Source organism: Podarcis liolepis (assembly GCF_965112155.1).
Source record: "Podarcis liolepis genome assembly, chromosome: 12".
Classification (NCBI taxonomy): domain Eukaryota; kingdom Metazoa; phylum Chordata; class Lepidosauria; order Squamata; family Lacertidae; genus Podarcis; species Podarcis liolepis.
Genome location: NC_139563.1, coordinates 3792421 through 3806543, shown reverse-complemented (window position 1 = coordinate 3806543; position 14123 = coordinate 3792421). Strand labels below are relative to the sequence as shown.

Genomic DNA, 14123 nt, shown 5'->3' with positions numbered 1-14123 from the left:
ATGCACAGCTCACGCAGAGCCCAGCAAGCCTGGATTCACTGTTTCTTTCCCTTATTTCCCACAGAAAAACTGACTAAATAGTAAAAAACAACCAACTCTATGGAAAGAGTAGACTCTGATTAAATTGGGGCAGGCGGAGGATACGGCGTGGCATTTTTGAGATGGGATGTTGTATGGACTCTGTACAAAAAGCCAGCAACCTCACAACATCACTTCCACAGCTGCCACGTAGAAGCACTCCCAGAATCCTCAACAGCAGCTTTTAAATTTTCATCGTTTTGGAATATCCTTCCACATCATTTGCCAGTCAAAATATTCCTGGCATGTTGATAGAGGATTTGGGGGGGGGTCTATTTTAGGACACACAAGAAACTCGTGTGGCGCTGTGGGTTAAACCACAGAGCCTAGGACTTGCCGATCAGAAGGTCAACAGTTCGAATCCCTGCGACGGGGTGAGCTCCCGTTGCTCAGTCCCTGCTCCTGCCAACCTAGCAGTTCGAAAGAATGTCAAAGTGCAAGTAGATAAATAGGTACTGCTCCGGTGGGAAGGTAAACGGCGTTTCCGTGCGCTGCTCTGGTTCGCCAGAAGTGGCTTAGTCATGCTGGCCACATGACCCGGAAGCTGTACGCCGGCTCCTTTAGCCAATAAAGCGAGATGAGCGCCGCAACCCTAGAGTCGGTCACGACTGGACCTAATGGTCAGAGGTCCTTTACCTATTTTAGGACACACAACCGGCCAGGCCAGTTGAGTCTCAGTGTGTGAACAATTGTAGAAGACACACAAGCAGTTTCACCTGTGGCTGTGCATTACAATGGAAAAAGCAATAATGGAACGCAAGGTAATCTTCAAGTGTGTTTGTTCTTCATTAAAAATCTAACCATAGAGCCAGCATGGACCATCTTAACGCAACTTCTTTTGATCACCAGAGCATTCTTAAGAGACTTTCTCTTTGCTAAACAAAAATATTAGTTTACTGAGATCAATGGCATACAGTCCCTGAAAGGTTGCAACCCTGAAGATGAACAGAAACTTGCAAGGTGTGTGGGGCTCACTCCCCCTTTGCAGGATGGTTTGAGATCCAACGTAGTAAACTACCTCGTTCTCTGCCAGCCGTTCGACCAACCTACACCAACTTGGTGCCCTCCCAGTGTTGTTGGACTACAACTCCCATCAGCCCCACTCAGCACTGCTAACGGTCAGGAATGATGGGAGTTGTAGTCCAGCAAATGCTTGGAGGGCGCCATGTTGCCTACCTCTGGCTTACACCGACTGGCCACAGCTCTCCAGGACTGCTGGGGATTGAACCTGCAACCTTCTGCACTTTGCCTCTGAACAACAGCCTTGATCACCAAAGACAAGTAAAGCCTTTTGCTCCATTTCCCTCCAGCCTGGAGCCAGGAGTTAGCTTTGGCTCACTGCCTGCACCCAACAAGCTCAAACAAATAGCAGGCTTCCACTTCTGTTTGGGGTCGGGGCTATCCCTCCTCCTCCTCATGTCTCCCGAAAAAAATTGAGCTCCTGCCATGAGAGGGGCAAGTGAGATTGCCAAATCCTGACCCTGAAAAACCCTGCATGCCTCTTTTAAGGAAAAACATTCTCTTCTCCAGCGACAGATTCAGGAAACGCTATTAGAGCACAGCTAATAGCTGGTTCCTTTTCCGCAGAAGAAAACAGCCTCTATTGCGAAAGAAAACAACTGGCAACAGAGCTTGCTGGATTATGAAGTGCAGTCTTGCAAAGCCACTGGAAGGCAAGAGTAGCCGGCAGCAAAAGGTAGAACTGTCAAGTCCTCTTTTCCTCTAGCACTGCATAAGAACTTAAGAAGGGAAGGAGAGCCTGGCCTGTAGACTGTAGATAAGGTGTGTGAGGGGGGAGGAGTTACTGGAGGGCATTTAAACTTGGAATCAAATCATTCCCTTTGGTAATTAATAGGAGTTTACAAGAATACAGAAAGCTGTTGGGATCACAATACCCCCACCAGCAGCCTCAGCAGGTCAGAAACATGCCAAGCCACTCCTGGCTGGAGCAGTTTCTGCCACTATAAGCTCTTTATCCCCAGGATTAAACCTAGACAGAAAGCAAAAGGCAAGGAAATATGGGCATCTGTGGACTGTGACACCCCTTAGCCAAAGAGCAACGTTCTTCGTAGGCGAGCGAAGAGAGGCTGCTGTCTATGGGGCAATAATAATAATAATAATTTTAAATTTATATACCACTCTACATCTGAAGATCACAGGGCAGTTTATCAACATACTTGACTGATAGAATCATAAAATCTTATCAAGTTGGAAGGGACCCCAAAGGGTCATTTAGTCCAACCCCCTGCAATGCAGATATCTCAGCTAAAGCATCCATGACAAATGGCCACCCAACCTCTGCTTAAAAACCTCCAAGGAAGGAGAGTCCACAACCTCTTGCAGAAGTCTGTTCCACTGCCAAACAGCTCTTACTATCAGAAAGTTTTTCCTGAATCTGCTTTCTTAAGACTTGAAGCCATTAGTTTGAGTCCTACCCTCCGGAGCAGCAGAAAACAAGCATGCTCTTAAAATAGAGTACTTAAAATAATAATAAAAAAACCACAGAGTACAGCCCTTCAGAAACAAGAGATACTTTTGAGGCTGCCTCGTTTTGCTATTTATTTCATTAGCTGTCACCCGGAGGAGCCCAGGAGCTCTTCATGCACTCCTTTATTGGCTGCTAATATTTCCTGCCTCGTACACACCGTGACTGCATCTTGCTTTGTGCCCGGTGACAAGGGTCCATTATGTGTTGCATGAAGATATAGATATATGTATGTATATTTATGTGTGTGTGCCTGTGTTTATTTATTGGATTTATTTATATCCCGGCCTATACCTGGAGGTCTCAGGGCAGTTCACATACATTTTGAACTATGGCAACCCTAATAGTGTCATCACTAACGGAACTGGGAAGCGAATTATAGTAATAGTAACTATCTAAACGTACAAACTACATTTGGCTGAAGCAGGGGTAGCCAATGTTGTGCCCCCAGATATTGCATCATCTCTGTTTGTATGTGTGTGTGTACACAGCACTTAAAAAAAAATGTTTAGGAGTACTCTCATTTTGTCTCAAGAAAATCACCATTTTATAGTTGAAATCAGGGGAAATAAATACACAAAAGCACAAAGATTCACAAAATGCTTAGGGGTATGTGTACTCCTGCGTCCCCCTAGGAAAAAAGTACTGTATATATGTGTGTGTGTATTCTCTGACGATCCCTCGTAACCGAGTAAGATTGTCTTCCATAAACATGGTTTTAACAATGAGTCCGTAAGTGACTGTGGAGGCCAATTCTGGATCCACACGTCCTTCCACAGTGAGGACATTGGTTTCTGGGCAGGAGCTGATCACAGTGTGGATTTGCCAAGCGTGCCTTCCTCTTAGCACGTTTCTCCCTTTCCTCCTGAGTTCGAGTGTCTTCAAAGCCCATGACACCTTTGGTAAAGGCTGTTCTCCAACTGGAGCACTCGCAGGCCAGTGTTTCCCAATTGTTGGTGTTTATACTCCTTTTTTTTTATTTGCCTTGAGACAGTCTTTTGTTGACCACCAGCATTATGCTTTCCATTTTTAAGTTTGAGAGATATATATATGTCTGTGTCTGTGTGTGTGTGTATATATATGTATAAAAAATATCATATACAGTGGTAGCTCAGGTTAAGTACTTAATTTGTTCCGGAGGTCCGTTCTTAACCTGAAACTGATCTTAACCTGAAGCACCACCTTAGCTAATGGGGCCTCCCGCTGCCGCTGCGCCGCCGGAGCACGATTTCTGTTCTCATCCTGAAGCAAAGTTCTTAACCTGAAGCACTATTTCTGGATTAGCAGAGTCTGTAACCTGAAGCGTCTGTAACCCGAGGTACCACTCTGTGTGTGTTTATATTTATATATATATATATATATATATAATATCATATATAATAAAACTGGAATAAGCCTTCTCCGCAGAACACTGCCCTTGGGAAGCCTGTCTCCAACAGCCCTAGGTGGGCGCCTACCTGTTGCTGACAGGACCCCCCCCCCTCAGGCGAGCTGCTCCCTTCGGACATGGCTGCATATACTGCGACGTATCCTGGGCTATGGATAGTATATGGCTCTTTCTCTCAGAAGCAGCTTCTCCGAGGCCTCCCCCCGCCCGGCTCCCCCCGCCCCGCCCGGCCTCTCGCTTACCGGACGACCGTTGCAGCTACATCCCGCGGAGGAAGAGGCCCGGCCAGCCGCCTGAGGAGACTCGCCTCCCTGCCAGAAGAAGAAGAAGGAGGAGGAAGAGCGGCCGCAGCGGCGCCGGAAATAGCCCTCAGCTCAGAAAGGCCCGCTTCCGGTAGGGAGAGAGAGCGTCACGTGCTTTCCTCCCTCACTTCCGGATGAAGGGGAGGGGGAAAGAGAACTAGGGACGCGCTTCCGGGACGCGGAGCACGTGACCCACCGGCAAACCATAGACTTACGAAAGGTGAAGGGAGGGGGGAAACGTGAAGAGGGACACCGAACTTCGGGTAGACTCAGGCTTTCGAGGAGTACACGCGTCCTGGTTCGTTTCAGACGTTACTGGGGGCCGGGGGGAGGTTTTGGCAGCGGGGTGAAAGGGAGGAAGGGGGCAGTTGTGGGTCAGAAGCGCCTGCCTCGCTTAGCCCATCCCAGGCGGGTAGGAGCGAAGGGAACAGGGCTGGGATTCAGTCCTTGTTGTTTTGTTTGTTGTTTGTTTGTTTATTGTTTTGTTTTTTTGGAATGGATGCCATCATCCAATGTTTATTAGGGGAGGGGGACTTTAGTCCATAAAAAACAAGACCCTTTCTTTCTCAACCTCCCTCCCTCCCCACAACAAGATAATCCAATTTCAAAATTAAAAAATTCCTTCCAATAGCACCTTAAAGACCAACTAAGTTAGTTCTTGGTATGAGCTTTCGTGTGCATGCACACTTCTTCAGATACACTGAAACAGAAGTTGCCAGATCCTTCTATATAGTGAGAAGGTGGGGAGGGGTATTACTCAGAAAGGTGGTGGGAATGGGAGATTGGCAGATAGCTGAGATGAGCCTGTTGACAACTCTTAACGACTGTAATACGTCTTACAGGAAAAGGCAAGGGGTGAGAAGGTGAAAAATGGCTTAGTCATGTATAATGAGATAAGAATCCAATGTCTTTGTTCAGACCAGGTCTCTCCATGGTTTTAAGTTTGGTAATGAGTTGCAATTCAGCAGCTTCTCTTTCCAGTCAATTTCTGAAATTCCTTTGTAGTAAAACAGCTACTTTGAGATCTTTGAATCCAATTTCAGTCACGGTGGTGCCAATATTTACTTATTTAATGAAATTTATAGACCGCTTGATTGTTATGCTGCAGCATTCTGCAAGAACTGCAGCTTCCAGCTCAAAAGGCACCCTCCCAATGTCAGACTGTTGGCATCGTTATTGCACTCTCGGTGCACGCTAAGGGTTTTCCACTGGCAGGGTCACAAGAGTCAAACGCAATACTGAAAGCAGTTTGAAATGATTACAATCGCAGGACTAAGAAAGTGCAGTTAGAATGAAATGAGATGAGTAACTACACAACCTTTAGAAGACACCCGAAGGCAGCCCTGTATAGGGAAGTTTATTTAAATGTTTAAGGGTTTATTAAAGATTTTATATATGTTGGAAGCTGCCCAGAATGGCTGGGGCAACCCAATCAGATATTAATAATACAGTGGTACCTCGAGTTAAGTACTTACTTCGTCCCGGAGGTCCGTACTGAACCTGAAACAGTTCTTAACCTGAAGCACCACTTTAGCTAATGGGGCCTCCTGTTGCTGCTGTGCCACTGCTGCACGATTTCTGTTCTCATCCTGAAGCAAAGTTCTTAACTTGAAGCACTAGGTTAGCGGAGTCTGTAACCTGAAGCGTATGTAACCTGAAGTGCCTGTAACCCGAGGTACCAGTGTACATTCATACCTCCGGTTACAGGCGCTTCAGGTTGCATTTTTTTTGGATTACGGACCCCCGAAAACTGGAAGTACCGGAACAGGTTACTTCCGGGTTTCGGCGATTGCGTTAAATCAAGCTTTACACATGTGCAGAAGCTCCAAATCGCAACCCGCGTGTGCGCAGACGCACCACTGCGGGTTGCAAACATGCATCTCGCATGGATCACGTTCATTATCCATTGCAATAATAATAATAACAATATTAATCATTTATTATCTATACCCCGCCCATCTGGCTGGGTTTCCCCAGCCACTCTGGGTGGCTCCCAACAGAATTAAAAGCACAATAATAGAACATCAAACATTAACACATTCCCTAAACATGGCTGCCTTCAGGTGTCTTCTAAAAGTCTGGTAGTTGTTTATTTCCCTGACATCTGATGGGTGGGTGTTCCACAGGGCGGGTGTCACCACTGAGAAGGCCCTCTGCCTGGTTCCCTGTAACCTTGCTTCTTGCAGGGAGGGAACTGCCAGAAGGCCCTTGGAGCTGAACCTCAATGTCCAGGCTGAATGATGGGGTGGAGACGCGCCTTCAGGTATACTGGGCCAAGGTCGTTTAGGGCTTTAAGGGTTTATTATTATTGAATAGGACATCTCTATTTTCATCAGAGAAATGTTGGAAGGTATGAGGTCCAGCGCCAAGGGCCTTCTGGCGGTTCCCTCGCTGCGAGAAGCCAAGTTACAGGGAACCAGGCAGAGGGCCTTCTCGGTAGTGGCACCCGCCCTGTGGAACGCCCTCCCACCAGATGTCAAAAAGAAAAACAACTTCCAGAGTTTTAGAAGACATCTGAAGGCAGCCCTGTTTAGGGAAGCTTTTAATATCTGATGAATTATTGTATTTTAGTGTTTTGTTGGAAGCCGCCCAGAGTGGCTGGGGAAACCCAGCCAGATAGGCAGGGTATAAATTGATGATGATGATGATGATGATATAATTATCAGACATATACTGAGCTAGGTAAACTGAGTAGCCATAATGAAATTTCCTATATACATCAGGACGGCAAATCCCATGAATAAAGCGAAAGATTTCCAGTCCTTGCATATAATTTTCTCCCCTTTTGTTCCAGGTCTGCGCAACCAGTTTTTGTGAAACATGCAGAAGATTGGGTGTTAGGCCTCGTCCGTCTCAAGATGGCGGTGCCCACGAGTGAGTACTGTAAAGCGCTTGGGGATGCCCAGCTCCCGGGCGGAGCAGCACCATACGGGAACTTCCCCGATTACTCTCGCTTCCACCCACCGGAGGGACGCATCCAGCTCTTGCCCAGCGCGTTGCTGAGCCAGCTGTTCCCTAACCCACATGCAAAACCCCTTTTGGGGCTAGATGTGGGGTGCAATTCGGGGGAGCTCAGCGTCGCCCTGTACAGGCACCTCCTGGGGCTTCAGGAGACCCAAGCCTGCCAGGATCACCGGAATGAACTTCGCCTTCTCTGCTGCGACATTGACGCTGGGCTGATCGAGAGAGCTAGGCAACAGAACCCCTTCCCTGCCTCTGTTTCCTACGTCGCCCTCGACATCATGGACCCTGACGCAAGGGAGACGGTGTTGAGCTCCTGCCTGGGCAACTTTGGCCGCTCCACATTTGACATCGCCTTCTGTATGTCCGTGACCATGTGGATCCACCTCAATCATGGAGACCGTGGCCTGGTGACGTTCTTGTCTTACCTTGCGTCTCAATGCGCCTACTTGCTCCTCGAACCCCAGCCGTGGAAGTGCTATCGGTCAGCTGCCCGGCGCCTGCGGAAACTGGGCAGGCACGAGTTTGACCACTTCCGATCCCTCACCATCAACGGGGACATGGCTGAGAGGATAACCCAGATCTTGACCACCGAATGTGCCATGGAACTGGTGTCTTGCTTTGGGAGCACGAGTTGGGACAGGAGGCTCTTGCTATTTAAATCAAAAGAGGCGCAGGATCTGGTGTGACTGAGGACGGCATCTGGCTGGAGAGAATAAGAGGGGAGTGTTCTGGGCAAGGCTAATTGTTAGCTACAGTTCTGTGACTGCACTGAAAGTGGGGTAGAGAGGAGTCCAATTCATTTTGTTGTTTCTTGAAGTACCGTATTTTTCGCTGTATAAGACGCACCAGACCACAAGACGCACCTAGTTTTTGGAGGAGGAAAACAAGAAAAATATTCTGAATCTCAGAAGCCAGAACAGCAAGAGGGATCGCTGTGCAGTGAAAGCAGCAATCCCTCTTGCTGTTCTGGCTTCTGGGATAGCTGCGCAGCCTGCATTCGCTCCTTAAGACGCGCACACATTTCCCTGACTTTTTAGGAGGGAAAAAGTGAGTTTTATAGAGCAAAAAATACGGTACTTTGTAAAAGGTTCCCATTCTTCTTTAAAGTCACAGTTGTCCGTATCATGTAGTTTGTACGTCAATTTCGCCAGTTTGATATAGTCCATCCATTTCGCTTGCCACAGTTCTTTTGTCGGGATTTCTTCGTTCTTCCATCTTTGTGCTATTAAGACTCTTGCCGCCTTTGTCACATACATGAATATATTCTTCAATTTCCTTGGCAGGTCTTTTCCTACAATCCCTAACCAAAATGCTTCAGGGTTTTTTTACAAATGTTAATTGGAACATTTTCTTCAATTCATTGTATATCATTTCCCAATTTTTTTTAATTTCACTATTGTTTCGAATAAACAAACACAAATTTATTATTGGTAACATATAGGCAGATAATTTAAGGATCTTTACAATTTTATAAGATGCAGAGAATAACATGTGCTGAAAAACCAGAGAGAGGAGCTGAGGGAAGTCTGGGTGGTTTTTTCTTGGGGAGCAGGGAGGGGAAATTGGGGTGGGGGGAAATGAGGATGATATGCCTTTGGTAAATTGTAATGCTGAAATTCTTAATAAAAATTATTCAAAAAAAGAAAGTGGGGTAGAGAGGAGGGGTTCTCAAACCATCGACCCCCCCAGAGCACACTGGAGAGGTATGAAAATTACGGAGGCCCACCAGTCGCGAAATGGCAGTGCAGGGACAAAGCCAGTAACAAAATGGTGATTGGTGGACGCAGAGCCCATCCTAATCAAGTGGCAATTAGCGACGTAATTTTCATCATTGGATATCTAAACTCACACTAGAAAATTTTCAGATACAACAATGGTTTCCTTGTGGCAAGGATACAGCTTGAAGAAAGCTAAGCTATGAAACCCTAAGTACAGATATTGCTTCTGGCAGTATAATAATAATAATAATAATAATAATAATAATAATAATAATAACAACAACAATAATTTATTTATACCCCGCCCTCCCCGAATGAAGACGGGCTCAGAGCGGCCTCCCCATTTTAGGTCAAATTGATGGAGAGATTATAAACTGAGAGATTCTAAGTTTGATCTTATATGTTCTGCACGCACATACCGTATTTTTTGCTCTATAAGACTCACTTTTTCCCTCTTAAAAATTAAGGGGAAATGTGTGTGCATCTTATGGAGCGAATGCAGGCTGTACAGCTATCACAGAAGCCAGAATAGCAAGAGGGATTGCTGCTTTCACTGCGCAGCGATCCCTCTTGCTGTTCTGGCTTCTGAGATTCAGAATATTTTTTTTCTTGTTTTCCTCCTCCAAAAACTAGGTGCGTCTTGTGGTCTGGTGCGTCTTATAGAGCAAAAAATACGGTACATGCCCCTGACAGTGTTTTTACTCATGTCCTATCATTTCTTCCCCCCTTTTCCTTTCACGCTTTGACTTGCACTGTACTCCTCCACAAACTATTTCTATTACAGTCATACCTTGGGTTACAGATGCTTCAGGTTGCACATTTTCGGTTTGCGCACCGCTCTGAACCCGGAAGTACCGGAACGGGTTACTTCCGGGTTTCAGCGCTCATGCATGCGCAGAAGCGCTAAGTTGCGCTATGCACAGAAGCGCTGAATCGCAGACACAGCGCTGTGGGTTGCGAACGCTGCGAGTTGCGAACGTGCCTCCTGCATGGATCAGGTTCACAACCTGAGCATCCACTGTAATTCCTCATCAACTGCTTTTATATTAATTTCTTCCTCCTATACTACTTTTCTCACATTCTTCCTTTCTAATTATTACTACTGTTCTTAAATTAACCTTTAATTTCTCTAATTTTCTCCAACACCTGCTCTGGCCCTGTAGAGGAAGGAAACCTCCCTTTCCTCCTTTTCTGACTTTCTCTTTTCTTCCAACCATGCTTATTTAGCAAATGGTGATTTGCAACAAGTAGACTGCAGCATGGCAAGGGAAAGCAGTGGGCAAGTACGGTGGTACCAGTCATACTTTTAGAAACGTACTTTGAGTCATACAATTTGAGAAACACTGGGACAGTGGACAGAGAATTTAGAATCCTAAAAGACTTTAAAATACATAAGTTGCCAAGCTATCAGAGCTGGAAAAAATGGTGTAGGTGTGTGTGGGCAATATTGATGCAGTCTCAAAAAGCTAGAAAAGAAGGCAGGAGACAGGATTTCCATTGGTTAATGCTCTTTTCCCTTTCTTATGATGAGAAGAAACAGTGTAAAATGTTTGCAAGTGTATTTTGCTTATTCAAGATGGGTTTCGTGATTCACCATTGCCACCAAACTTTGATTAAAATTTATAAAATGTGAAATTGGTTTTGTTTATTCCATCGCACGTAATGTATGAACACAAACAAGGACGACAAACATAAAAATATAATAAAAATATCAGAAATGACAGAGGGGCACATATCCATTCTCTTAATTTGCCAACAAAACTGGAAGACGCGAGACGCCTAACAACTTCACTTATTGGCAGTGCCAAAGAGTTCTGGAGGTTAGCTGGACTGAAAAAGTCCAACCATACGGTACAAATGTTCTGGTTCTCCTAAACTTTTGGAAAATTTTATATTGTAGGTTATATTTTCCGTGATCAACAAGTTCCATATTTCCATGGAAATATCTGGAGACTCTGCTGAGATTGGCCAAAGGGTGGTTTGTAGTTTTTCCACCCCCAGAAGAATGAGGAATGATAGCTTGGGTGGCAGAGGGCTTTCTCTATGGTGGCCCCTAAATTGTGGAACTCCCCAGAGATGTGTGCCTAGCATCATCCTTGTCCAGCTTTTGCCACATGCTGGACAGTTCAGGTATTTGTGTCCATAGGAAGTAGGCAAAGAACAGGTAAAAGGAAGCCCCAGCTCCCTTTCCAAGGTAATGGGGCCCTTTCTATGTCCAGCTGTCCTTTGTCAACAACAAATTGTCGCTGTTTTTTATGTCGAATATATCCTAATTTATGGACCTCATAGGTATCTCAAGCCATTTGCACATGCAGAATGTAGGCACCCTATATATAGAAAGGAGCAAACCAGTGATATTTTAGGGAGCAGGCGAGCAGGCAGGGCCCATGACTTCCATCATAGGAGCCTACACTGTAGCACCCTGCTTGTGGTTAACGCTTAGCTGGAATGAAATATTCAACGCAGCAATGGAGAAATTAAAATAATAATTTATTTGTCAGACAAATAAATGAGAGACACAGTGGTATACGGTTACCAAAGCTCTGCCCCCTCCAGCCCTGATGGCCAGCACTTATATTTCCTCAGCCCAGCCCCCTTGCTCCTCCTTTGGCTGCCTCTGTCCAATCAGCCTGGTTGAAATTCCTATTGGCTGTTTGCTAGAACCAATCATAAAAGATACACCCATTTCCTATTAACTTTTATGGGAGACAAAGAGCTATATTTCCTCCTATCCATAAATGGCAGACTAGTAGCCATATATCTTATATTTGCCTCGACAAGGCACCTTAATTACCAGATAACCTTTTTGCCCTATTGCCCTATTACCCTGTTGTCCCTTCACTCCAAAACAGATGGCTCATGGAATTAAATTTTGTCTAAACAGAGATCTTGGGTTCACATTCTCACACACCATCAATAGAATAAGAATCTAACATTCCTTACTTTCTAAATCCTTTGCATAATTACATTAAGCCAATATATTTCATACATAACATAGATTTTTAGAAGAAAAGGAACAGTTTCAAAGTAAAAAGGAAAACAGCTTCAGAGAGAAGCCTCTTCAGTTTACAACTCCCTTTCCCAGCCAGCTGCTTTCCCCATTAGCTCTTGCCCTTTAACCTTAGGAAAATATGACTGGAGTCTAATGGGAGGCACATGGTATTATTTTCTAATAAACAATAAATCTTACTATTTACCAACTCTTAATTAGTGTTTTTGCAGCTTGATTGTATTCTGTAATTTGTAGGGTCAGTGTAACCTTTGCTCCCAGCCTGTAATTCCCTTTTACAACTTTGAGAAACGTGTCTCCTGTTACTGCTATAAATCAGGGTGGCCCTGTTTCAAGGAGATAAACTGCCAAAGTACTTAGCCAGCTGCTTTATGCCTGGCATAAAACATACAAACATTTGCAAATATATTTTTTAAGCTCATTTTAAAATACAGGCCTTGATCAGATGCCTCAACACAACACACAACGCATTTTGTTAGGTTTTATTTTATTATCTTCTATTTTGGAAATGGGGATGGATGGCGGCTAACAGATTGAGGTTGAATCCTGACAAGACAGAAGTACTGTTTTTGGGGGACAGGAGGCAGGCAGGTGTGGAGGATTCCCTGGTCCTGAATGGGGTAGCTGTGCCCCTGAAGGACCAGGTGCGCAGCCTGGGAGTCATTTTGGACTCACAGCTGTCCATGGAGGCACAGGTCAATTCTGTGTCCAGGGCAGCTGTCTACCAGCTCCATCTGGTACGCAGGATGAGACCCTCCCTGCCCGCAGACTGTCTCGCCAGAGTGGTGCATGCTCTGGTTATCTCCCGCTTGGACTACTGCAATGAGCTCTACGTGGGGCTACCTTTGAAGGTGACCCGGAAACTACAACTAATCCAGAATGCGGCAGCCAGACTGGTGACTCGGAGCGGCCGCCGAGACCACATAACACCGGTCTTGAAAGACCTACATTGGCTCCCAGTACATTTCCGAGCACAATTCAAAGTGTTGGTGCTGACCTTTAAAGCCCTAAACGGCTTCGGCCCAGTATACCAGAAGGAGCGTCTCCACCCCCATCGTTCTGCCAGGACACTGAGATCCAGCGCCGAGGGCCTTCTGGCAGTTCCCTCATTGCGAGAAGCAAAGCTACAAGGAACCAGGCAGAGGGCCTTCTCGGTAGTGGCGCCCGCCCTGTGGAACGCCCTCCCATCAGATGTCAAAGCGATAAACAACTACCTGACATTCAGAAGACATCTGAAGGCAGCCCTGTTCAGGGAAGCTTTTAATATGTGATATTTTAGTTTATTTTTCGTCTTTGTTGGAAGCCGCCCAGAGTGGCTGGGGAAACCCAGCCAGATGGGCGGGGTACAAATAATAAATTATTATTATTATTATTATTATTACTTTAATTTGGGGGGGGGGGCAAGAGAGTGGGGCCCGAAGCTATAGCTTGTTTAGCTTATAGGTAAATCCGGCCCTGGTGGCGGGAAACCGCTCCGAACGAGGGAGCCGATAAACGGCCAAGCGACCGTGCGGCGCCGAGGCCTCCTCCGTCCCCTCACACCGAGAAGGGCTCTCCACACACCCACCCGCCCGCCGTGTGTTGTGTTTATTGTGTGTTTTGTACATATTGTGCGACGTGGTGGGGGCCGGATATACATAGCCCGCTTTCTCCACGCCCCTCGAGCCTTTTCGCCTTTCCTCCGCCGCTTCGGGCCTTCCTCCGGGAAGCGCCCGGTCGGCGGCCCCCGAAGGCCCCCCTCAGACTCCCGCCGCCGCGTTCCGCCTCTCCCGGCCATGTTTCCCACTCCCGCTTCTCCTCCTTGGCGGGCGCCTGAGGGAAACGGGCCCACGAATGGCGCCCCTCAGAGCAGCCGGCGAGAGGCTGAAGAAAGGGGGGAACGATAAAGCGGGACGGAGCGATATTCCCTTTCCCCTCGGCCGTGTTTTCTTCGTCTCCTCGGTGGGCGCCTGAGGGGAACGGGCCCACGAATGGCGCCCCTCAGAAGGAAGGGGAAACGATAAAGCGGGACGGAGCGATATTCCCTTTTCCCTCGTGCCTTCTCCCTCGGCCGTGTTTCCCACCCGCGCTGCTTCTTCTCCTCAGGGGCGCCTGAGGGAAACAGGCCCATGAATGGCGCCCCTCAGAGCAGCCGGCGAGAGGCTGAAGGGAGGCGGAACGATAAAGCGGGACGGAGCGA

The 14123-nt window shown here is 46.6% G+C and overlaps 2 protein-coding genes across 5 annotated transcripts in view; one reads left to right on the top strand and one right to left on the bottom strand.

Annotated features, from left to right (window-relative positions):
• The window catches only part of LOC310689442 (adiponectin receptor protein 1), a 34386-nt gene extending 30026 nt beyond the window's left edge, over positions 1-4360 (bottom strand). Inside the window, exon 1 of one of the 3 annotated variants that reach the window (XR_014517439.1) lies at positions 4193-4360. The gene's annotated coding sequence lies outside the window, so the exon portion shown is untranslated. The remainder of the gene's footprint in view (positions 1-4192) is intronic. The other 2 variants (XM_083467171.1, XM_083467172.1) reach the window with 2 other exon arrangements.
• BCDIN3D (BCDIN3 domain containing RNA methyltransferase) overlaps positions 1-8129 on the top strand; it is a 235430-nt gene extending 227301 nt beyond the window's left edge. Inside the window, exons 2-3 of one of the 2 annotated variants that reach the window (XM_083467256.1) lie at positions 4478-4550; positions 7047-8127. In XM_083467256.1, coding sequence (XP_083323382.1) covers positions 7111-7902 — 792 coding nt within the window. In that variant the 5' untranslated portion in view covers positions 4478-4550; positions 7047-7110 and the 3' untranslated portion in view covers positions 7903-8127. Of the gene's footprint in view, positions 1-4477; positions 4551-4576; positions 4665-7046 lie in introns of those variants that run through there. The other variant, XM_083467255.1, reaches the window with a different exon arrangement.
• Positions 8130-14123: the final 5994 nt, after the last annotated feature.